We start from the raw sequence: 26,110 nt of genomic DNA, 5'->3' as shown, positions 1-26,110 counted from the left end.
ATTTTGTTTTTCATTAGTGTTTCACCTTACTCCTTCACTGATATTTTAAAGATGAGTTTTTATACAGCATTAATTTGTGACTGATTTTTATTTCAGATGTGTAAGCGCATCTTTTCATTCAAGAGCTGCTCTTTTAGTACATGCCTCAATTTACAAGAAGAAATTTTGAGGTTAAAAAGATAACATGAGGACAAGATACGCTGGTTATGTTTGTGGGTGGATCTATGATTTGGTGCTGACATTACTCATTAAAACTATCTTAATAAAATATAGCAGTACAATGGGTGAGGGTTTTTTGGGGGGTTGTTTGTAAAAAGACAATGTGAGACAAAATAAGACAACGCTTTAGCACCATCAGTCATCCATTGAGCCACTTAACAGGGTCACTCTGAAACACCAGGAGCTGTCAGAGACACATTCACACTATCAGGCTTGAAAACGACAAATGTTAAAGAGTTAAAAACTTGCTGCCCCTCAGTAGTGCTTAGACCTCTGGAAAGTGCAACCCGACAAACAGGGACTTTTCAAGGTACATCATCTGCCCCAGAATGAAATTTAGAACCTAGTTGCTAAAGTCAGCAAGCGTTTAGTTTTGCAAAAAAGTCCCTAAATCCTGAGGAAAGTTCCTGTGGTTGAAAAGCACCTTAGCAGGGCCTATGCTGGTCCAACTCATAGACTGTATGTCTGATAAATGGGCATAGTGTCTGTGACATCAGTAGTGGCCAGATAGGAAACAGGGTGGGCTTTGAGCCTCCATAGCAACAGCCTCTCAGTCAGTGTTTGGACAAACTTGTAATCTTTATATCTTCAGCAGCTTAGAAAAAAAAAATTCAGTACCCCTGCAGGGTGTAATTAGCTCATTAGCAGAAGTCAATATTTGAACCCAGCTGTAAACATGTTTGTTTTTGTTTGTTTGTTTGTCTGTTTTTGCTATAAAAAAGATCTACTTCTGACGAAGACCTAACTGCAGTTTTGAGCACTCTTGCCTCGTCTTCATTTCTTACAGCCAGAGGTTGCTGCTCGGTCAAACGTTAAGAACTTCAAACGGTACGGTTTGATTTCGTCTGATATATTTTAATTTTGAAATTCTCGTTTTGGTCGATCTAACATTGTATCAACTCATTTAACACCATGTACATGCACCACAAGGAGGGCCACCTAACTTTAAAGATCTGTACGCGCCCCTGGGCCATTGACTTGTGAGAGAGTGACCAGTTTTTCCCACAGACTGTGAACGCAGCAGCAGCAGCACCTCGGTGACGGAGCCGCGGCAGAAAAGCGGCAGGAGCTGCCAGCATCGCCTCAGACCGACGCAGACTGAAAGGTGTGGAAATATCACCGCTAGGCCCGCATACTTACTGAGCGAGGAGCTTTCTTCTTTTAGTTGTGACTTCACACACTGAATATGACATAATTGTGAATATTTCCGCCTCGTTTGGTTGTTGTTGGTGTTAAAACAGCCTTACATGTACTGCTACGTTAGCTTGTTAGGCGTTAGCATTGTGGCGCTAGCTGTTGCTACAGTGTTTCTCTATACTGCATGCTAGCGTCATTTAGCTCATGTTAGCTCACCGGTTAGCTTGACTATCATAGTTACTGTTGAGATGCTGCGCAGCTAACGAACACGCTGCCTCGTTGAGTACCATTTTCTGTTTCAAACGGTGCCGTGTTTGGCGTTAACGGGAGGTGTACCGGAGGCTGAACGTGCTCTCTGATCGTTTGACAGCTCCGTGTCCGCGGAGACATGGACACACCGGGGAGGACAACACCGGCCGCCCTGGACTTCACCGTTGAAAACGTAGAGAAGGTGAGTGTTTGTGTGCATGTGTGTGTATGTGAGACAGAAAAAGCAGAGTTCTAACACAACAGCAGGTAAATCTACATTATTTATTTCTATGATGATGATGATGAGTATGATGTCAGTGTGCCAGCAGACAAACATAGAGCTCATCTGTCCGGAGGTATTTGAATGTGTCCTGAGTGATGAACAGGTTGTGTCTCTGGCATTAAATGATGCTTGATGCAAATATTCCGCAAACACATCGCATTTCATCATCATCACCGTCCTGTGTGTGTGTGTGTGTGTGTGTGTGTGTGTGTGTGTGTGTGTGTGTGTGTGTGTGTGTGTGTGTGTGTGTGTGTGTTTTGGGCAGCGCTGACTGGCTGCAGGTTGCTGTGATGTATTCCCTGCTGGGCGGCCTCTGTCTCCGAGGATGGGTGGGGTGGTAGACAAAGGGGAGGATGGAGTGAGGGAAGCAGAGAGAAAGCAGGAGAAGAAGAGTCAGACGGGAAAGGGGGGTGGGGTGGAGGTCGGGGGACAGAGTGGATGTGATAAGATGGAGGGGGGCAGGTCTAATACTGAGAATCTAAAAGAGGCAGATCAGACACACTGCAGGTGGACATCATGATGGTGTGGTAGAAGTACACAGTATATTGAGAGTGTATTTGCGTTCTGATACTGCTGTTGTGTGTGTGTTTGTGTGTATATGTGTATGTGAGAGAGAGAGAGAGGGAGAGAGCGGAGAGGTGGTCAAACATTTCCTGTCATTGATCACATGACCTAAGGTGCAGAGGCTGGGATATTCATGAATAATTGATGATGTTTTCCATCATTTTTGTACAGAAATACCTGATCAATAATCGAACCACTCAGTCTTTATTAAGGGCCATACTATTTGTTGTTTTTTTAAGGGATGCACTTATATGTATTTACTCAATTAAAACAGCAAGAACTCAAGCAGGCAACAGAGTCAGCAGTGATATCTCAGTCAAAATGTCGGCAAATTTTTAGCTAATTTTGGAGGAAAGATGAACTAAAATACCTTAAAACAGAGTCTAAGTTTCATTTTATGATCTTTTTCATCAATAATCTCTTTAAATTTATAACTTCTTGGGTGATTTAAAGCTTCCCCATGTTGATTTTTTTGTAGCTGACAGCGTATCTTTAGATCCTGTTACAGAGCGAGAGCTGCAGAGCCTTCACCGATCTCATTAACTCATTACAGACCACATGAGAACTGTCTACAGGCTGCAGGCACTTTATTTAAAATTTATATGTGTTCATAGACTAATATAGACATGTAGATACCAGCAGTGATACATGTTCCCAGATGTTGACAGCTGGAGAGAGGGAAATAAAGAGCAGAATGTGTGTGTATGTGTGTGTGAGAGTTACACTGTGGTGGAGATGATGGTCCCTGGCCCAGCTTGTGTGTGTGTGTGTGTGTGTGTGTGTGTGTCACATAAACAGCTCTTTGTTTGCTCCAGTAAACAAAGCAGCACATTGTCAGTGTTTATGTCTGTATCATGAATATGTGTATGTTGTTCTTTACTCGTCTGCTCTACAATCTACTGTAAGCTGTCTATAACTCAGCTAATGTTAGCTGCTTGGATTGCCAACAAACTGCATAATCAAACACATTCACTCAAAAATGATCTGCCTGGCAATAAAAGTTTGATTATTTTCCTTTCACTAAGCTTCATTCTGCATTTACGTCTGATGTAAAATGGACAATTGAATTAGATTTGTCCATAAAAATATAACACTTTGATGTACAAAAACCTCTTCCACACTATGATTGCTCTGTTTGTGACATTTCCATCCCAGCCATGATGCAGAGGCCAATACTCTCTGCTCTCGACTTAAAAAGATAGAAAAATATATTTCCTTTAAATTTCACAGACAAATATGAAATTAAAATGTTGGATGCCAGCCGTAACCATTCAGAGTGTGTGAGGTAGGGGAACATGTGCCGGAGTAATCCCAGGATGAGACAGCAGGCTGCACATGTTCAATATGAAAAATTAAGCAGAGGAAGACAAAATCTCCTCAATTTGTGACATCACTGATTGGTAGGTCTTCTAAGAAGAGCATTGTGAAAGTAACATATATATTTCTGTTCTTTGCTGATGGGAAGTTTGTCCTCTAAAATTGGGTTGGATCCAAACAGCCTTATTTAGCCTTAAAGAGACAGTGGCTGAAATAAAGTTTTTTTTAACAAGAGGTAAGTCGATATTGTTTTTAATCGTATGCCACTTAAAGTTACAGCACAGGTATCAGACTCAGAGGAACAGTGAAAAGCCTGAAAATTAGTCCAACACCTCCTCTAATAAGAAAATGCAATGCCCAGATGCTGTCTGCTGCCGCTTCTGTCTCCAAGTCCCTCTGTCTGGCTGCAACAGATATATGTGTGTCTTGTAGGTCTGTATGAGAGGCCGAGAGGATATTAAATCTAGGAATGAGAAACGTTGGCGGTTCAGGTGTGACAGGTGGAGCAGGGACACATAGTGGAAACATGAAGCTTTAAGATTGATTGACAGAGTGTGAATGCTGTGAAACAGAGACATGATAATGTTGTGTTTGTATGTTTCACCACTCGGTTTTCATTAGTGGTAGGAATGTTCCCATACAGATTTTCCAACTTCCACTCTGATTTTTTCGTGATATGTTTTACAGATACCGATCCAATACCTTTCTCTGATAAATCCCATTCTCCGTTGTAAATGATGAATCATATTTGTTGTACCTCCTCGAGGAGCATTCACTTTACAAATGTTTCAAGACGCTGTTTTACTATCATGCTTTTCAAAGAGAAGTAGTCCCATACAGGTTTGCAATGTGTTTTTATTTACAGCAGCCGTAAAGCGTGACAGTGCTGAAAACATGTGAAAACACATCATGCAACGAAATCCAATGCTATCTCATCCTCCAAAAATAGCCATATCAGACCCTGATACTGAAATGTGTATCAGATCGGGACATCCCTAATTAGTGGTGCTCCCTCTCTTCACATCCTCTCAGCCTTTGCTGCTCTTTTGCACTCTTGCTCACTTGAAGTTATGGGATGAAAAAAAAACTGTGGATTAGTTTTGTTTTATAGCTTCAGTACTTTTGGATGCCATAAATTTAGTATACTGTTTTAGCATTTTAAACGGTAGACTATACTTAAATTTAATGTGCAATGCTGTCTGTTTGTTTATGCTGTTTGCTGTTTGTTTTCTCACCTTGTCTTCAGTTGTTTACATTGTTTACGGCTCCAGGTGCTGGGGGTGGGAGTAAAAATCAAAAGTAAATATATCAGGATTTTTTGTTTGACAACGTCAAATTCAGGATTCTTTGTGAAAAAAATCTTTTTTTTTCGAATTCAAATTCTTCATTTCAGTCTTTGTTTATAAACTGGATTGGAAAAAAAGTTAACACTTTTCTCCAGCAAAGGGTGAAATGTTTCTCACTGACTCACGTTATGTGCATTTTATGGGAAAATAAGCCTCCTGATATCGTATGAAGACAATATCACCATCATTTAACTTTTTCACATGGCAAAACTTAAAGGGGACATATCATGCTGATCCCTGATTTAATACTTACATATAAAATAATAAAGTTGATAACAAGACCTTTCACCCCCTGAATTTTCAAAAAATGAGATATTGTATTTTTTCTGATATCCTAGAACGAGATTTGATGCCTCTGAAAATAGGTCATTGACATTTGGCTACGAGATTTCGACCTTCGTGACGACACGAGGATCCTTTCTTTTTATTGGAGTAATCTGATAAAGCAGCTCCTCCTCTGTGATGTCAGTTAGTCACACAACTGCCACCGAGGGATACACCCGCCAAGAGCTGAGTATAAACGTATAAACTATGCATGTTACAGTACCGGTTTGACTCACCACGCTGAAGCGTCCTGAGATGATCTGTGTCAAGGTGGATTTTCTTCCTCCTGAGCTGCAGAACCGGGTCTGACTCGGGGTCCAATACAAAAGGACGTATCCTACACTCTGCCATTTTATTAGTGCTATCAATGCCTTACGGTGAAGTTTTGGCAAACAGCAAACTCGCTCGGTCTGCCCATTCAATGTGGCGATTTTGTAAATACTGCCATGCTGCAAAAACCGCCCCCTGGCTCTACCCCCTCCGCCCCTCTGATAGAACTGACCAATCAGAGCACAAAGGGCTGTGACGTTGCAAGGTTACTGGAGGTCATTCTCGAAACGGAGCGTTTCAACAAGATCTTCAGAATGGCCTAAACTGAGGATATTGAGAACGCTATTGTGGGGCAATTAAGGAACTAAATGACTTGTACTGAGGGCAGAAATGCTTTACAGGCATCCTAGTCTGGCATAGTGAAAAGGAGAAACAAGCGTGATATGTCTCCTTTAAAAATGTCAAAAATCCTAAATATCTAAGAATCCTATTTAAATTGAATTGGCACCCCAAAAATCGTAGCAGAATTGAATCGCAAGACTAGCATATCGTCCCAGCCCTAGAATGTGCCTGGAATTGCCCCTCAGAGATAAAGTTCTTTTAATTGAGTTTGAAATTAATAGAATTGTATAAATGGTGGTGTAGAGTCTTAACGCATGTCGCAACGGAAAGAGTTGATCATTTTGGTTGGCTGATCACAGTCCATGAAGTTTTTATAGCTGATAAACAGGTCACAGAGGTGTTCAGAGTCTTCTTTGTAATGAGTTTGTTAAAGTATCACGTTGGTTTTTGACAGAGACTTTGGTCCCTGCTGCTTTGGTTCCTCAGTGTTAAAATAGGCTGATGCACATCGGTGCAAAAATAAAAAACAACAAACAAATTTCCCCTGAAGAACTTTGACAACCAGCAGCCAATCAGGTGTTCACAGTCTGTGGAGTCTGTTTCTGGCTTAGTTCCGATTATCAGCGATGGAGGGTGAAGCTGGTTTGTGGAGGCAACAACAGTGAGGGGATGGCAGCGCAAAAATGAGCAGTCTGACGTGTGTGCTGAATTTTGATAATACACACACACAGACACACACACACATAGCGCAGTGTGGTGGTGGATAGCAGAGGTCTGCTGTAATGATGAGTGTGTTTGAACTGCGATATCTTTGCCTGTGGTACACAGAGCTGACTCACAGCCTGTCAGTCTCACACTGTGCAGGTGGAGGTGACGCTGTACACAGGTTTATACTGATCATCAGCATTAAACTCCCTGCTCCTCATCCTCCTCACCCAGAGAGAATAAAACATGCTGAAGACAGAGTGAGGAGACCAGGGGATCAGTCAGAGGAGAGAGAGGAGGAGCTAGAAGAGGGAGGAGGACAAGAAAGGGGGGTAGAAGAGGAAAAAAAAGGAAGAAGGGATAAACTTGAAGGGAATAAGGGGAGAAGTAGGAGGAGAAGGAATTTCAAGAAGATTCGGGATTAAAGGAAAGGTGGAGGAGAAGATGAAGGGAGCTGGGGAGAAACAGTGAAGGATGGAGGTACTAAGAGACAGAATGTGAAGGGAAAGAACAAAGTGAACAAGAAATAGAGGGAGTAAAGGAGGGAAACTATGAAGAGAAGGAAAGGAGGGAGGAGGAAGAGGGATGGAAAGTGGGAAAAAAGAAGAGGGTATAAATAGGAGAAATTATGAGGAAACAGGAGCACAGATGGAGTGAGGAGGAAGAGAAGGGAGAGTGGGAGATGAAGAGATGTAGGGAGGGAGAGGAAGAAGAGACAAAAAGAGAAGGGATGGAGGAGGAGGAAAAGAAGGATGCAAGGAGAGAGGGGGCGCAGGAAGTGTTGTGAGCAGACGCTCAAATTGATGTTTTTGCTGTCAGACACTCTGCAGGCTGGATGTACTTTACTGTGTGTGTGTGTGTGTGTGTGTGTGTGTGTGTGTGTGTGTGTGTGTGTGTGTGTGTGTTTGTGTGTGTGTGTGTGTTTGTGTGTGTGTGTGTGTGTGTGTGTGTGTGTGTGTGTGTGTGTGTGTGTGTGTGTGTGTGTGTGTGTGTGTGTGTCTGATCCTCTGTCTTCTTTGATAACTGCTCCTTCCTCTTCACTGGTTTCTGTTTTTGCTACAGTTCAGTTGATCAGCTCAGGTCTTTCTTTAGCGCTGACTGGTCCGGGTTCTTTCAGCCTCATGTGTGTGTGTATGTGTGTGCATGTGCGTACATGCGTGTGATAGCTTAAAGCTCTGCTCTCAGGTCTCCAGCTCACCTGCTCCATTTCTTCCTGACTGGCCGTGACCTGAAACATGAAAAAACTCAATGAGACTTAAAGATATGAAAACACTTCCCTCATGTAACAGAAACAGTAGTCCTGACTCCTCCTCTTCCTCACCTGCAGGCTCTTCATCAGCTCTACTATGACCCGTTCATAGAGAACAAGAACCTGGCGCAGAAGTGGCTGATGCAGGCTCAGGTCTCACCTCAGGCCTGGCAGTTCTGCTGGGCCCTCCTGAGCCCAGAGAAGGTAGACCACACACACACACACACACACACACACACACACACACACACACACACACACACACACACACACACACACACAGAAGAGGCTACATAATTAACAGAATTTAAACCCTGACCCTGCTGCTTCCCACAGTCTGGATTGACTGGATTATGTGGTTAACGACAAACGCAACGTGTAACCTGTGTTATATCAAATCAAGGGCTCCTGAAATTAACAGCCAGGCCCACCAGAATGATTCAGAGCTGTCATATAATGTGTCATGAGCTCCTACCTTTCAGTGATATTTATCAAAATAAGCCCAACAGTAATCTCTGTCTGAATCCTGCAGCCCTACTGGACACACACATGGAGTCCCATAGACACACAAACTTCACAGTTTCTCCTGTTTCCTTCCTCTCAGGTCCCAGAGATCCAGTACTTTGGAGCAAGCGCTCTGCACACAAAGATTTCTCGGTACTGGTCTGACATCCCCTCGGATCAGTACGAGTCCCTAAAGACTCAGCTGTTCTCTCAGATAGCCTGCTTCTCCACTGGTTCGAAGATGGTCCTGACCCGACTCTGCGTCGCACTCGCCTCCCTGGCGCTCAACACAATGCCGGATGTGTGGCCCGGTGCCGTGGCAGAGATGGTGCGAGTGTTCCAGGAGGAGGGGGGAGCAGTGGATGGACGGGCTCGCTGCCTCGCCCTGCTGGAGCTGCTCACCGTCCTGCCTGAAGAGTTCCAGACCAGCAGGCTGCCTCAGTACAGGAAGGGACAGGTGTGTAGTGATGTCTGCTAACTCTCAGTAAGGCAGTGGTTACCAACATGTGGGAAACGGAACACTAATGCTTAGGCCTGTCACGATGATCAATAAATCGATTAACCGAACGATAAATAAAAACGTCCTCAGTAAGTTTGCCAGCCTCGATAAACTGACACGTGCACGCATATTTGTTTTCCTCCTCTCTTTCCACCAAAGAGGCTGAATGAGAAGATGGCTCACTACGTCTGTCTTTCCTAACATCGGGGTGCGTAGGTTCTATTGCGGATTTAGCGGATTTATAGCGGAGTGAGCATCTGTCAAAAATGCGATCTTTGGCATCTTTTGCGACAGGGCTGCTCGCGCGTACACACGGAGAGAGCTGAGGGGTAAGGAGGAAACACATGCTAATATGAGTGATAGCACGAAAGATGCGGTTCTAAGCCGGCTGCCACAGTCCCAGTGTGGGAATATTTTGTTTTTTAACAGAATGAACAAAATGTGAGCTCATGAACACCAACGAGCTGATTTGTCGCATTTGTTTGAAAATAGTGGCGACAAAGAAGAAGAAGGGGAGGTTCAGCGGAGCCTTGTTCTTTGACAATCCGCTCTTACTGAGGCTTTTGGTCAAAGCGCCAAATGTTGGGCGCTCAAAGACAGCTACATTGCCAAAGAAATGCAGCTCTTCAATACGGTTGAAAGCCAGAAATGTTAAAAATGTTTGACAGACAGTACGGATTGACTGGGAAAAAGTACATGTTACAAACAATTCAGGAACTATATAAACTCCCTTTTATTTAGGCTATAGTTTTTATTGTTGTGTTGTTGTTTTTTGAGTTTTGTTTTGTCTTTAGAGACAGGGTCTATGTTTTATTGTTTTTGATTAGTATTATTTATTTTATTTTTTTATTTGTCAATTATTTTCATTGACATGTATTTTTTTCTAAAAGAGAGTCCATTTCATTTTCATTGTATTTTTTTTTCTTTCTTGTTTGTTAAATTTATTCTATTTTTTTTTTTTTTTTATTTTATTTAAAAGATCCTGGCCTTTTAATTACAGTTAAATACTCTTAAGAAATTAAAGTTTCTTGCTTTTGATATGGTGTACTCACTTTATCATCCCATTGATCATAATGACATCAATGAAAAAATGGAAAAAAAATCAAAATAATATTGACAATAAAATCGTTTATCGGCAAGGATATTTTGGAAAATTATCGTCTAGCAAAATTTGTTATAGTGACAGGCCTTCTAATGCTCTTCAAAAAGGAAACCTGTGAACAATTGGACATTTGATCCATCATTGTGAAAATATCAAAAACAACAGAGGGTCATTATATGATAAACATGCAAACAGAAGATGTTTGATCCCTTTCCCACATTTCTTCGTTGTCACTTTGTTGTCTGTTCTTAGATTGGTCTGTTAGTATGTCTCCACAGCAGGGGTACATCGGTCTCTGGTTCCCTGGTTTTGGGGGGCACAGACTGAGATTTTTCAGTATGCCTGCATTAAGAGAAGGAATGTAAAGCGAGTTTTCTCATTATTCAAATCAATCTGGCACATATTGACCTCATTCCTGTCTCCTGCAGGTAAGGGGGGCTCTGGGCAGAGAGTGGGGGTCAGTGTGTCCGTTGCTGCAGCAGCTGCTGAGGAGGACGGACAGCCCCGGGGCAGTGAAGGCTCGCGTGCTGCGCTGCTTGTCGTCATGGGTGCTGCTGGACGTCCCCCTGAACGAGAGCGAGGACCTTGTACATGACTGCTTCAGTGCACTGCCTGACCCCGAGCTGTTCGACTTCGCTGTGGACGCCATCGTTAACGCTGTGTCGCAGCCTGACTCCCAGAGGTCAGTGCAAATGTGTGTGATGTGTACAGATGTGTATGATGGAGAGAACTGAAGGAAGGAGAGATTCATATTGAGGGGGTGGGTGGGGGGGGGGCACTGGGGGGGCATGTGAGATGAGGGGGAGGTGAAGGGGGAGGGGGAGGTAACAGTGTTTGTCGGTTGGCTGGTGTTGCGATGGTAACAGAGCTGGGTAAAGATGTCATCATACCCAGGCTGATTCAGACGTGGCAGAGACCCGTTGCTCCCCCCTCACAAAGGGGGATGGGGGGGGAAGGTGTGAACCTCTGCACCACTCAGTCACACACACACTGACGTCATGTGGAGAGGAAGAGGAGGCATCACTCCAGTCTCCTCTGAGCATCTGTAGATACTGCTTTACCTCAACCCTCTCTCTCCCTCTCCCTCTCTGTCATTTGTGGGGCTGCTATTGGTCCAGCTGCATTCTGTTGCCAGGCAACCTCTTCCCCCTGTCTCCTGGTGTTGCAGTAATTGCAGAGGGGATCAGAGATTCGGGGGGGTTAAGAGGAGACAGTAAGCAGGGGAAAAGTGTTTAAGAGCAGAAGGAGAGTCCACAGTGTTATCTCTGAGGAGAGAGGGAGAGGAACACACACACACACACACACACACAAACACACACACACACACACACACACACACACAAACACACACACACACACACACACACACACACACACACACACACACACACACACACACACACACAGTCTGCGTCAGCTCCAAGTGCATGACCTGCATCTGCAGCTCTCTGTTTAAATAATTATGAACTGCTGAGTGCAGCGTACCACACACACACACACACACACACACACACACACACACACACACACACACACACACACACACACACACACACACACACACACACACACACACACACACACACACACACAGGGTCAGACGTTTACTCTCACACACAGAAACAGAGCAGAGTGTATCAACTCAGTGCTGCTTTTTTTAGATAAAACTGCAGTTTTTAGGGATGATTATGTGATATTTTGAAAGGAAATGACTTAGATTTTAGAAATATTGATTTTAGACTCAAATTAGATCAAATGATGGACTCAAAAAATGTCTTCTGTTCAAAGTTCATGGATCCTTCTCATGCCCTCAGGAATTCCCAATGGTCCAAAATAGACTCTCACTGATCTCACAAAGTCTATCATCCACGTGAACCCCTAACCTTGCAGAGCAGATGGACCTGCCTGATTCAGTTTCTGAACTCCTGCAGGTCCATCTTGCCAGGCTCCAATGACCAACAAATTCACTCGGCTAAATTCTGACCGGCCCAATCAGGGAAGAGAGGCGGGAGCTGTGGGAGCAGACGTGACGTCAGCAGACTTTTGTACTAGTCAGCGTTCCTTTGGTTCTTAAGTTAAATTTATAAAATCTGAAGCTGTCGTCTAACGCCTTTTTCACAGCTGTTTCTCGTGATTCAGTAGTTGTTCATCTATTGTTTCTTAGAAGCATCGGCTCACATAAGCTACATCATACCGTAGCTTGATGTGGATTGGTCCGTGGTGAGTGTGTTAAACAGAACGGTCGTCCAATCACCAGCTGCGGATTTTTTTTTTAAGTCCCGCCTCTGAAAACAAATCAGAAGAGCTGCTACCCAGATAGACTAGTGAATTATTTCTGTGGCGGATATATGAAACTGTTCATCTGGCGTGTCAGGTTAGTGAACCCCAGCCCTCAAAAAAAACCTCACTGTCCTCTGAAGCTGCTAGCCCCATCAAGACAGCCCTCATTCTTTCTAACCAGCATTATCAAGGTCCCTTCTCCCTCTTTGATCCACTCTGTCCTCATGGATCCATTAGGTCCTCATGGATACAGTCTCAAGGCTCCTCCTTTTCTTAAAAACTTCTTTCCTTTTTGGAGAATTGTCCATGTGATCCCATACCTTGTATGTTGTCCTCATTGGTGCATGGGCCAAAAGGTACTCCACCACTTCCTCTGTGTTTTCCCTGACCAGTAACCTGCTCATGGAGCTGTCCTCTGTACATTTTTATGTTTGTGTGTTCACACAAGTGTGTGACTGTGCTTGTGCGAGTCTTGTGTTTCAGTTTGAGGGGTGTTAAGGCTGAGGCAGCAGAGTGAGACAGAATAAACTCTGACAGCAGCTCAGCATATTACTGAAGGGTACGTGTTTGTCAGGTTGTGTTGTTTGGGGGTGTGGGGGGATTTTCAGCTTTCATGCTTTTGAGGTTTATGTGGTTGTTAAGTTTGTCAGGGGTGTTATTGTGGATCAGAGCTTGACTGTGTGATGTGAGTGTGATTATCAGCAAAGAGTTGACACTTTCTGGAAGCTGTCAGTTCATTCAGCAGTGATCAAACTCTAACAGCGGCATATACTGACAAAAACTGGACTCTGTGTTTCTGTTTGTAGATTTCATAAAATAAACTGCTCTGCTTTCTTATGTCTCAGGTATGTGAACACTTTGCTGAAGCTGGTTCCTCAGGTTCTGGCCCTGCAGGATCAACTGAGGGAGGCGGTTCAGAGCGGAGACATGGAGACCTGCCATGGTATCTGTCGCATCGCAGTCACACTGGGAGAGAACCACTCCAGGTTTGTGTGTGTATGTGTGTGTGTGTGATTATAGAGACTAATCACCTGACATCATGGATGGCAGGGGTCTTTGCAGTTGCCCCGCTGAGTGTCAGAAAGTTGTGCAAACTAAACAGAGCATGTTGAGTAGTATTGGCTCTTAAAGGCAAACTTGCTTATCTCTATAAGTGAGAAAGCACATAGAAACTTTGTAAAGAAAATGTGTCCTTGTCATCTTTATTTCGCCAAAGAACCTCATCTTAAAGTACCACTAAGTGTCTAGGCTTTTGTATGGCCTCAAGCTTTGCTTTGTGTACCCTCTCAGCTTTAAAATCAGGTCCATTTAAATGCCATAAAACCTGATTTATGCCTACATATCTGCGTTTGCTGTATCTCTGGCTCTTTGTCGAGTCCAGCTGTGTTTAATTTGAGAGGATATCCGTCTGTTTTATTCCTGTTTCATCACTCCTGCTCCTGAAAGCAGCCATGTCGCAGGATGTTTCACCACTCCGTCTGACTGAGGGGGTGTATGTCAGTGGGAGAATGATGTCAGCTTATTCTCTTTATTCAGTGTTAGATGAAACTCAACACTTTGTGATGAAACACATAAACTACAGTATTTGTCAGAGAAAAACCACAAACTTCTAAAATAGAAATGTTACTTGTTTACTGTTATTGACGTGTATTGATCAGACTGTTCTGGTTTCTGTCCATGGTGTCAATGATAACATAGTCTACATACTTCCTCTCTCTCTCTAACCTGTGTGTCTGCAGGACCCTGCTCGAGCAGGTGGATCACTGGCAGAGCTTCCTGGCGTTAGTCAACATGATCATGTTCTGTACAGGCATCCCGGGTCACTACCCGGTCAACGAGACCACCAGCTCGCTCACACTCACCTTCTGGTACACACTGCAGGTAAATCTGAATCTATGAACCAGCATCATAATTAAACCAAACACATGATAAGGTGACTATGGTGTTTGTGTTCTTCCTCCTCCTCAGGATGAGATCATGTCCTTTGAGTCAGAGAAACAGGTGATCTACCTGCAGGTCTACAGACCTGTGTATTTCCAGCTGGTGGATGTCCTGCTGAACAAAGCTCAGTTCCCTACAGACCAGGAGTACGAGTCGTGGTCCTCTGATGAGAAGGAGCAGTTTAGGATCTACAGGTGTGTGTGTTTGTGTTTCTCATGATGCAATAATATAGTGAGAAGAATCGCAGAAGTCTGGTGCATGCTCAATGAGCGTGTTCTTGTGTTTTCAGGGTGGATATCTCAGACACTCTTATGTACGTGTATGAGATGTTAGGGGCGGAGCTTCTGAGTAACCTCTATGATAAGCTGGGCAGACTGTTGACCAATGAGCAGCCGACATCTTGGCAGGTACATCTGTCTTCTGAGTGAAGGACGTTTAGACTCTTGGTAAAAATCCAGGCCTAAACATCTAAAGGAGCCCCATCACTGAAACATGGATATTTTTATAAAACATGATAAAATGTTTAAACAAGCATTTTGTTTTTTCTTACCATCCATGAAGAACATTTTTTAACCCAAACTTGTGATCATTTCTCTTTGACAGCACACAGAAGCTTTACTGTACGGCTTCCAGTCCATCGCAGAAACCATCGATGTGAATTATTCTGACGTCATCCCCGGCCTGATTGGACTCATTCCCAGAATCACCATCAACAACGTGCAGCTAGCCGACACCGTCATGTTTACCATCGGTCAGAAAACATAAACACATGGATTCAAAGTTAAACTGAATGAAATGAATTATTAGTTTTACAGAGAGACATTTTGACTGCAGGGTAGCTCATAATGTCTGCTTATTGTTAACAGATTTATGATGCACACAACTGGTGCATGAAGTTTTTTAGCTTTTGTTTTTTTCTTCCATTTTTGAAAACAGCCATTGATTAAAAGGTAGACTTAGTAATGCAGAGTTATCACAATTACCTGTTCCCTCCTTCAGGTGCACTGGCAGAGTGGTTGGCTGATCACCCCGTGATGCTCAGCAGCGTGTTGCCTCTGGTGCTGCAGGCTTTAGGAAACCCTGATCTATCCGTTTCCTCTGTTTCAACACTGAAGAAGATTTGTCGAGAGTGTAAATACGACCTTCCTCCATATGCCTCAAATATAGTGGCTGTATCCCAGGTAAGAATAAACCAAAAATAAACTGCTCACCTTGTTCAGATTCTGGTTCACATACCTGCTAATTCACCACCTGCTCACCATGCATTGATTTTAAAATAGGTGATACCTGGCTGGCCTGCTGAAGAATATTCGATCACCATCCACGTATTAGTTCTCTGAATAAAATCCTTTATTATTCTCCAAAGTAGGAACACAAACTGAGTTACTTCCACTCTCAAATGTGTGAAAAAACTACTGTGACTGTTCTGTAACATGAGTGAAGTCTATTGTTAAACTTCTGATGAAGTGTTTTGCACTTTAAAGATGTTCCTACTTTCCAGAAATAACTCGGACTGTAATATTTTGGTTATTTTTAGAAGATTCTTTGAGTAATTTTAGTTTTTCTTTGAGTCTAAAGGCGTCTGTGATTCTCTGTTTGTCTCTGCAGGAGGTGCTCATCAAGCAGATCCACAAGGTTGGTGTTAGTTTTTACATCCTGACACTTAGCTGAAATTCAGATGATCTGTGTGTGTGTGTGTGTGTGTGTGTGTGTGTGTGTGTGTGTGTGTGTGTGTGTGTGTGTGTGTGTGTGTGTGTGTGTGTGTGTGTTTTCTGTCAGTGACGCTGTCCTCTTGTCCTCTTGTCTTGCAGACCAGTCAGTGTATGTGGCTGATGCAGGCGCTCGGCTTCTTGCTCTCTGCCCTGCCTGTGGAGGAGATCTTAAGAAACCTGCACTCCCTTATCACACCATACATCCAGCAGCTGGAGAAACTGGCAGATGAGACGGTACACAAACACATACACACACACACTCACACACACACACAAATAAATACACACTGCTGGACTATAGCCAGTAGGAACAGGCCATGAGTCTGCGTGGTGTCACTGCAGAGGAACATTTCTCTGCAGGACCAGATTGGATCTGACCACAGGCGACTGACTCATGCACTTGCACACAGGCACACACACATAACCACAGACAAAAACACAATCATGCATACAAACACACACACACAAACATAGTTACAGTAGGTCAATCATTCTGCTTCAGTTTGAGCTGCTGCAGAGTCTCATGATGTCAAATGAACCTTGAGGATTTCTGACAGCTAAAGATCTGTGATTGGTAATCATGGACACGCACTTCCACACACACACACACACACACACACACAAACAAACATGCGTATTATCTCTGTCCTCCTCTCCTTGCTTTCTTCTTGCTCCCAGTCTGGCTCTATGATGTTTGAGCATTACATCAGACTATCAGATCAGGATGTGTCTGCAGCAGACAAAAGGTGCCCCCTGGTGGAAAAACCTGACCATGGTCTGACATGAGTGGAGGAAAATTTACTCAAACTGATAAAAGTACGATTGTTCCCCGTTTACAGCAGCATCAAACTTTCTTAAATTATTGGGGATCTGTGTTTTCAAACTGGATCACACTGTGAATCATTGTTTCCATCAGTCACTACACTGTAATTGAACAGTACAGATTCACTCTGTTGCATTGTAGAAAATAAACAGATTATTTTTTTTCCTTTCAGCCGAATCCGTCCAATAAGTTGGCAATCATCCACATACTGGGGCTGCTGTCCAACCTCTTCACCACGCTTGACATCAGCAAGCAGGACGACGAATCAGCTGACGGATCAGCCCCACCTGTCAAAACAACACCGCCTCCACCCGGACCCAACCCAGTCAGTATTAGTCACCACAGGAAGGGGTGGGGTCGGGGTCAAAGGACAAACACTGGGACTATCATTAAAATGATGAATGTTATCCTCTTTAGTATTGATCAATCACAGATCAGCAGGCTGCAGGAAAGCAGTCTGTATGGAGAGCAGCAGCAGGAGGAACACAATCCACTGCAGTGACACAGGGGGAAGGGTCCTTAACCCTTGTATTATGTTCGTGTCACCCCCCTTACTTTGATGTTCCCGGTCAAATTTGACTGGTCTGGTTTAACTTCTTTTATATTAACACAAAAAACATCATTCAAGCATAATCATCACCAGATTTTATTTAACACCCTATATTAACACAAAAAACATCATTCAAGCATAATCATCACCAGATTTTATTTAACACCCTTCCAATGATGTAAACAATGTCTCCAACTCATAGTGAATATTTATGAATGTAGTCAATATACAAAAAATTGACACTGAACATTAGAAGAATTATCCAAACGGACCAAGTTTTTAAATGTAAGATTATGAGGGTGTCTGTGAAAAGATGTGATGCATTGTTCAGTCTGGAAAGTGTGGTTCCCGTGGAGGAATAGGCACATAAGCGCGGAAAAGTGACATGTTACAGAAACAAACACTTAATTGTTTTGTTTGATGTGCCTTTGAACAGATATGATGCATTAGTTTGGAAAGTGGTTCATGTGGAGGGATAGGCACACAAGCGTGCAAGAGAGAGACAGGTTCCCATAATTGACATCTAATTCTTCAGCCTAAATGTGTGTGTGTGTGTGCGTGAGGGTAGAGGGGGTGGTGGTTGTGGATGTGTGTGTTTCTGCATGGATGTTTTCTCATCTAATGGATGAACATAATGTAGTATTACCCATTCATTTTCTGGGAACACCACAGGTGTTTCAAAGTTGATTGGACCAGTCAAAATTCAATGAAAGTGGTGATCAGCAATTTTATATGTTCAAATGCCTGGTGTGGAGGATATCATAAGACCTTGAGGCGATCAGAGGAAAAATATTTTTTTTATGTTTGAATGAAGTTGTAAATAGGTCTGATTTGACCCGAACATCATAGAAGGGTTTCAACTAAATATTTAAATTTAAGGTCATGGGTTGGTTAATTTTACTTGTAAAGGTGTAATATATGATTTAATAGTTTTTTTTGTGGATATTCTTGATTTTGTAATTCATGACATTTACAGCCGTGCATTATGTATCTAACTGTGAATGCAAGCAACAATGAGAAGAAAAAAACAGGAGATGCATATTTGAAAAAGTGCTAAACAAAATGTAGAATACTGGCAATAGTTGGTCAGAACAAACAGTGGTTCTTGGGTGACTTCCTGTTTTAAAAGAAACTTTTAAACTCAGTCTAGTTGAACATGCCTTGTGTATAAGTAGCAATTTGTTCTGCTGTGGGGAATTTGTATAATTCTGTCTAATTCATCCTGGCTCACATCTTTGATATTCTGAGGATAATTTATCTCTCTCCACAAACATATGAACAAATATCTGCATACAAGAGCAACTAACAATCTGCTCTAAAGCAAACATTTACATTGAAACACAAATCTGCCACACTGATTATCAAGAAACGACAATCGTCCTGTAATGCTCTGGAATACTAATCTTCATCATGATATTTTATTTCCCTAACTTAAGAGGTGTTAATTACAATTACAACATTAACTTTAGTAATTAACATATTCACTTTGTGTAAGTGTGTTTTCATTCATGTGTTTGCAGGTGGTGGTGGTTTTGCAGCAGGTGTTCGCTCTCATACAGAGCGTGCTCAGTAAGTGGCTCAATGACTCGCAGGTAGTAGAGGTGAGTCATCAGCGGGGGATCACTTGTTGTTACTTCTGTTGGATACACCAGTCACATGATCAGGTGTGATGTAATGATCTGATGTTATCTCATGGTGTCTCTCAGGCGGTGTGTGCGATCTTCGAGAAGTCGGTTAAGACCCTTCTGCATGACTTTGCACCAATGGTTTCTCAGCTCAGCGACATGTTGGGACAGATGTACAGCACCATCCCTCAGAGCTCCGCCCTCGACCTCACACGACAGGTAGCACACACATTTACAGTCTCACTCACGAGTTTTATGTTTTAAGTATCGTGCAGCGATCCTGATCCCAGTCCTGTGTTTTCAGATGGTCCACATCTTTGCGAGTGAGACAGACCACTTCCCCCCGATCAAAGCTCTGTTTGAGCTAGTTACCACAGTAACACTGTCCATCTTCCAGCAAGGTAGGAGGTCTAAAGTGGGTGGGGCTTCACTTTTGTAATCAGGTTTTTTATTTACAGTCGTACTCCTGAGCAGGTGCACCAGGTGAAGTTTCGTTTTGAGTTAAAATGTTAAGATGATTAAACTGTCATTATTATTATTATAAAGAACTAGAGAGGTCAGAGGTCACTGACCTGAACATGAGAGGTCAGAGGTCACTGAAAGCAGAAGCATTAAGCGGTCTGATTAGAGATTGAATCACTTTCATGTTTCTTTGTTTTCTTTGTCAGTCACAGTCTTTGTTAAATGTTAATGTTTTATGTTTCAGAGTTTATGAAAAAATACTGGTGCTGTTTTAGGTTAAGTTTTAATCAGTTTCCACTTTAACTGATTAAAATGATGTATTCCAGTACACCGGGTTAGGGTCTCTGTTGCAGCTCTCTCCCTGCCTCCCCCATTCCTCCCCCCTCCCTTTGTGTTGTCTCCCCTCCTGCTATTGTCTCCTGCTTTGTCTGGTTCAGTGATGGCTGCTTCTCTTCCTCCTTCCTCTAAACTCCTTTATTTTCTAAGCAGGTTTCTCTTAACCATACGGTGTCAGGGATATTCAGGGTCCTCTGAGCATGCTCTGGGGGCAACTGAGCAGGAAACTTGTTTGGAGTGTGGGAACAGTCTGGCTGGGTGCCAACCACAGATGATTTCTTTTGGTTTTCTCTTGGAAAAACTCATTAAACCATGAGCTGAACAGAAACAAAAAACAGTCAAGAGTCTTTTTCTGTTTAACTTTAAAAAGTTCTGTTGTTTCAATTCACCCCAAGAAAGGTCCTGATTCTGATCCTGATCCTCATCTTTTCTGAGAAGTTTATGGGTTTATGTTTAAAGTGAGGGGATACTAGGCTGTATCCACACGTGTGTTGCTCCTGCCTAAGAACTTCCTGAAAATAGCTATGTGAGCTGCATGTGTGAATGCAAACAGCCAGAAATTCATCACGACTTTACCTGGATTATTTGCGGCCAGTCTGTGGGAAGACAGGATATGAGAAGACAGATATTTAATTTTGCCTTTTAATTTGCATAGCAAACTTTGCTTTGAGGGATGTGTGAACAAACAACTTTGGAAAATTTCTAGAGAACTCAGGAGTGCATGTGAAAAAGAGGCTTCAGCTCTGATTGGACCGTCTTCAGGACCTTCCCTCTGAGGCACCTGTTTGACAGGACTCATGTTGGTTGTTGTTTGACGCGTGCCTCGAGGTGAGGAGGTCTGGGAGGTTCATTCACGCTTGTGGGGTATGGTTGGGTTCTGGGGTAGTGTCACAGTAACAGAGGTGCCTCCTGGGTTCCCACTCCAAACCCACTTTTCTTTGTTTAGGTTTGTTCTTTTTCTCTCGTTACTTCTTTCTTTGTTTCTCTCCAGACGGACTCATGTCTTTGTCTTCTGCCTGTTTTCTTTTGGTTGGTCTGTTCTGACTCTGCCAAAGCTTCATATGCCCCCCTCGCCCCTCGCCCCCTCCCCACTTCGTTCCTTACTCACGTGTGAATTATTTCAATGAAATATTTTTGAGTTCTCTTTTATTTCCACATGACTGTTGAATCTGTTCAGTTGCTGTTTGTATATTATTCTTCTTCTCTTATGATTTCTTAAGTTTCATCTTTATTATATTTTAGGACCCAGGGATCATCCTGATATTGTTGATTCATTTATGCAACTCCAAGCTCAGGTGTGTTTTTGTTTCTTATTTCATTCACTTTGGGTTTCTCTCTCTCTCTTCCTTTCTTTCTCTGTCCTGTCCTCCCTCCTCTTCCTCTCCTTCTGAGTTACTGACAGGCGAGGCGGTGGAATGAAACATGAGGGTAGTGTTTGAAACAAAGTTGAGTCAAACACTTGGATTCTAACAGTCACCTCACCACAGACGCTCCAAAAACACACTGAGACACTCGTTTAAGTATGAGCACCCAGTAGTGTCTCCACACCTGAGACGCAACAGTTAACAAAGAGCTTCATCTGCTCAGGGGCGCTAACACATGAAAAACAACATTTTTAATGTTAAACCTTTTTTATGTGTTGTATTCATTCCAATAACTAAGATCTTGTACATTTTGCCTCTTTTCAAAATAAATGCCTATTTAAAAAAAAAAACAAGACAGTTGTAAGCTGTAAAAAGAGAAAAATAAAAGCGTGATGATGAAAGGTTTTATGAGGCAGACTCCTCTGATGCTTTTACATAAGTTGGTTCAGCATCATGAAACGTATCATTAAATCTCTACCCAGTGATGCTGTTGTCACTCTGCAGCAACCCTGCAGCAGCTCCACTTAATGCAGCATCATCTGTTGGCTCATTTCCCAGGTGTATGAGCACTCGAAAAACACTCAGAAGTACATCCAGTCTGAGAAGTGCAGTCTAAAAAGTGTCAAATGCTCAGATTTAGACTGCGAGCTGTGGACGTAATCAAGGTGCTATGTATTCTGGTTTGTAATTAAATGATAATTTGTACCTTTATAGATTATTCATGAAGAGTTAAAGTAAGCCAGTTCGGAGCTTCTATTTGGAGTTTTCTCTTTTACAGATCTTTCTCCACTTTGGGAGAAACATCAGCAGCATCCTGAGGATGTTTCAATCCCTCTGTGACAAGAGTGTTAAAAGGAAAGTTCTTTTTTTTTTAAGCTGAGATTCTTTGTTGAGAAAACAAGCAAAAAAAAACTAGACTAACAACATCTGTAAATGGGGCCAGCTCTGGCTTATTTCAACAATTTGACCCAAACTCTGAGATAAGGGGAATATTTGGGCTCTCCTCTGCCATAAGGGAGCCTGTTTGTTTTGCATTATTCTCAGATGCATTCCATACACGTTCCTCTACTTGGAGGTAATTAAAGAAGCACAGCAGAAGGCTTAATGGGCAGCACCAAGACTGCAAAGTGATCGATGGTTTGTCATAGCATGTTAACGCTGCATGTGCTGGAAGTTCAGCAGTATGCACAGTGGGTAATGCTCTGCCACTAGTGGGAATGTGCCAATTGATGATCAATTAATCTTTATTTACATATACAATATATATTTACATACATATTCATATATAACAAATGTTATGTTAAGATAGCTCCAGACTGTATTTACTGTTGAGCTGTCTGCAAAGACCCAACTTTAAGACGGGATTAGATCCAGTTGACTTGTTGTATCAGCAAAGATGAAATAACTTTTCTGTCCAATTAGAGCTAATTATGCATTCTTTAAATGGAGAGAAGTGTGATAATTTTTTATATTAATGTATTTACATCACAACGTTGAACTGAAGTTGTCATTAAGGATAAAAGCTGTATCTGTCAATATAAAAAATGTGTAATAAGACCACTGTTGATTTTATTATGCATCATAGGGGCAAACATGGAGTGTTCACAATTTCACATCATGATTTCATTTAGCTATTAGGTATTCGTCCTCCCTCACTGAGCAGCTAGAAAAGGGATGGACACTGTTGGAAGCGGCACTCCAATCTCGCCATCAGCGATTCGGCGCATGCCACTGACCACCGTATGGTCAAGACACATGCTGCTAAACTACTGGCACATGCTGTGGTGAACCATCTGCCACTCTCTGATCTTCCCATCGCTTGTCCAAACAGCATCCCTTTAACTCTGAGTTTTTCAATCACGTGTATTTCCTCCTGTGCTTCCATACTGCGGCACAGTCAGTGGGTTAGTGTTAAAGCACAGCTTAGAGGTGTATCATCACAGTGCTGTGTGACGGTTTGAGAGACTCACTCTTAATGTCAGGTGATAACCAGGTGGTTTCAGGTGACTGCTTAGTCCTCCTCTGAAGTCATTCCAGCCCAGAGCCAATCAGAGCCCAAATGAATTAATATTCAGTTAATATTAATCAGTGGAGACAAATTGGCTGATGGCTCTTCTGTTTGATCTTTTTGTCTTCATTCTTCTTGCTTTGTTTTCTATCTTTGGATAGATCTGACCTCCATCTCTCTCCCTCTCTCCTCCATCCTCGATGAGTTCATTATTATGAGATTCTTTGTATTTCTCGTTATCTGCACATGTTATTATTACACACTTCTGTTGCATATTCAATCCAGACCAGAAACAAGGAAAAGTAATGTTTCCAAAAGAAAACCATCATTACCTTCAGTTTGACTTGAGTTTGATTTTTAATATTTGTTCATTGAACCTGCTGAGCCAATCATCGGAGCATCTCTGTTTGACTTTTACACAAACTGCAGTCTGGTAGGCTGATCAGTCCTCAGAGTACTGCTGCTGTCAGATCCACCTACCAGGCTGAGCGGGAACTCTTACTGCAGTATCTCTTTCTGTAGTCCTTTAATGTAGTTCTTCAAATGCAATACTGGTTACTGTAACATCTGTTACTGCAGTACCTGTTAATGTAGCCTCTGTTCCTGCATTATCAGTTACTGCTCATTATCTGTTCATGCAGTATTTGTGGCTGCAGTATCTGAAGTTTATATGCAGCAGTACACGGTTCAGCTCCACAGAAACAGTCTGTGTTTGACGTCTCTTTCTGCTTACAGGCCCTGAAACGCAAACCAGATCTGTTTTTATCTGAGAGTCTGGATGTGAAAGCAGTTTTTCACTGTGGTGAGTGCACACACATACACACACAAGTATCCACACGCACACTTTAACGCACACACATGTACTCACAGTCACAGTAAAGAGTACAGAGTGTGAATGTTCTTTATTGATGTTTCTCTTCCAGGAGTTCTGTCACTCAAGTTTCCCGAAGCTCCGACTGTCAAGTCAACGTGCCTGTTCTTTGTGAGTGTCACAGAAACACACACTCTCACAGGAATACACACTCATGCACACACAGGAATACACTCACCTGCATACAGACAGGTTTCTGAGTCTTTGAAATGAGCTGGCTGTCTGTGCATCTCTGCAGACTGAGCTGTTGCCACACTGCTCAGATGTTCCTCCACTGGCTCGAGTCGTGCAGGAAGACGGGAAGCTTCTAATCACCGCCTTGCTAGAGGTGAGACACCATGCCACCTCTCTGTCTCCTCTCCTCTTACTATGATTGTGTCAAACATCTTAGTTTGCTTTGTTGTGCTAAAAAATCGTAATCTCTAATGTTTGTCTTTCACTGTCCAGAGGATGACTGTACGTAGAGGCTCTCTTTCTAGCTCTCAGAGTCCCTGATATTTCCTCTCTTCTCCCTCTGCAGGGTATCGGGGGCGGGGCTTCTCGGAGTCTCATGGATCAGTTTGCAGAGGTGTTGTTCAGTCTCAACAAACACTGTTTCTCGCTGCTCGCCGTGTGGCTGAAGGAGGCGCTGCAGCCTGCAGGTTTCCCGTCATCGCGAATCACAACAGAACAAAAGGAGAACTTCTCCCAGCAGATCCTCAGGTAACAGCTCACACACTCACCCAAAACTGAGGCCCCGTAATGAGAGGATCCTCAGCCTCCCCCTCCGCTTAACGTACAGATCAACACATAAACATACCACGTCCTTTCACACTGGAACACATTTGGATGCATTCTTTGCTGACACTGTCCTGCGTGTATTATTCATTCAGCGTTATTATTATTAATGTCTGTGAAAACCAATGAGCCACTGTTACTGAAGAGACAAATAAACTGACCCTGTCCTCTCTGGCTCCGCCCCTCAGAGAGCGCGTCAACAAGAGGAGGGTGAAGGACATCGTGAAGGAGTTCACGCTGCTGTGCAGAGGACTCCACGGGACAGAGTATGCTGCCGAGTACTGACACACCTGAACCACACCTCAAAGTATCAGAGAAGATCACATGACCCGATTGTATCGAAAAAACACCCGGAACCATCCAGACCGCCAGATCATCAGAGGCTCTCCGTTTATTTCTTCCTCTCTCTCCTTCTCCTCATCCTCCTCGTCAAAGAGCAGCGCTCCCAGCATGCTGCCCTTCTCTAGATCTGTCCGTGGTTCTCGGCTGTTTCCTGGTGATTAGCATATGAAATGGTAGTGGTGTTGTACGTAGCTACTTGACATAATATGAGAAATGATTATATAATGTTTATGTAAACGCATATAGACGGAAGGTGTTTCAGTCTGCTGCTGATGTGAAGAAAAGGACCAACATGATATAAATATCATAACATGTCTGTGACGCTGTTCTTTTATTATAAATGCCTTCAGAGTGAGCAGAGACTCTGTGTGCTCTCCTCCAGCACTCAAACTGTGGGGGGTGGGGTTGGGGTGTCCTGAGTGACACCTGAGTGACAGGTTGGCGAAGGGGGTCAGATGCATTTAAAGCAGCGGAGTGTTTGGAGGACAAATAATCTGTAACCGTGCAAAAATATTAATCAAGTTGTGCATATTAACAGTTATACACTTCTGTGTATTTGAGTGTGTGTGTGTTCATACCTGTGTGAGTGCGTGAGAGATGTGTGTTTGAGTTTGTGTGAGTGTGACTCAACCTGTTCAGTGCACTTATTATGGACCTACGTTCACATCCCAAACTTCCCCCATTCACCTCAACACACACCTGTGATCAGAGCGATCAGGTGTTCAGACACATTTCACCACCTGGAGCCACCAGCCTGTGCTGATCATCGATCAGACTCATTGATCTGTTACCGACTGCCTCTCCTGCACCATTCTGCATGAGAGGTTCAATCACCTTCATCATCCTCATCATCCTCACTCTGTCTCACTTTATCTCAGTCTAATCCTTCTGTGTGACCCGCGGTGCCTG

The 26,110-nt window shown here is 43.0% G+C and overlaps 1 protein-coding gene across 2 annotated transcripts; it reads left to right on the top strand.

Moving 5' to 3' along the window:
- Positions 1-1,214: 1,214 nt before the first annotated feature.
- LOC141788849 (importin-13-like) lies at positions 1,215-25,863 on the top strand. 2 transcript variants are annotated; one of them, XM_074667957.1, is made up of 23 exons: positions 1,216-1,324; positions 1,727-1,807; positions 8,084-8,209; positions 8,610-8,966; positions 10,539-10,792; positions 13,236-13,376; positions 14,130-14,271; positions 14,359-14,525; positions 14,621-14,738; positions 14,935-15,082; positions 15,331-15,512; positions 15,940-15,966; positions 16,143-16,277; positions 17,039-17,191; positions 18,937-19,017; positions 19,123-19,260; positions 19,346-19,442; positions 21,082-21,134; positions 23,947-24,013; positions 24,135-24,193; positions 24,321-24,410; positions 24,603-24,784; positions 25,048-25,863. In XM_074667957.1, exons 2-23 carry the CDS (start codon positions 1,745-1,747, stop codon positions 25,142-25,144), a joined length of 2,877 nt encoding a protein of 958 aa, XP_074524058.1. In that variant the 5' UTR covers positions 1,216-1,324; positions 1,727-1,744; the 3' UTR covers positions 25,145-25,863. The 2 variants fall into 2 exon arrangements, 1 of the variants encoding a protein (XP_074524058.1); XR_012598168.1 differs by lacking the exons at positions 21,082-21,134; positions 24,603-24,784; positions 25,048-25,863 and having other exon boundaries at positions 1,215-1,324; positions 24,321-24,399.
- Positions 25,864-26,110: the final 247 nt, after the last annotated feature.

Source organism: Halichoeres trimaculatus, unplaced genomic scaffold, assembly GCF_033239565.1.
Source record: "Halichoeres trimaculatus isolate MK-OKI-2021-1 unplaced genomic scaffold, fHalTri1.1 fHalTri1_scaffold_4, whole genome shotgun sequence".
Taxonomy (NCBI): Eukaryota; Metazoa; Chordata; class Actinopteri; order Labriformes; family Labridae; genus Halichoeres; species Halichoeres trimaculatus.
Note: the sequence above shows the minus strand (reverse complement) of the source record. Positions and strands in the feature narration are given on the sequence as shown.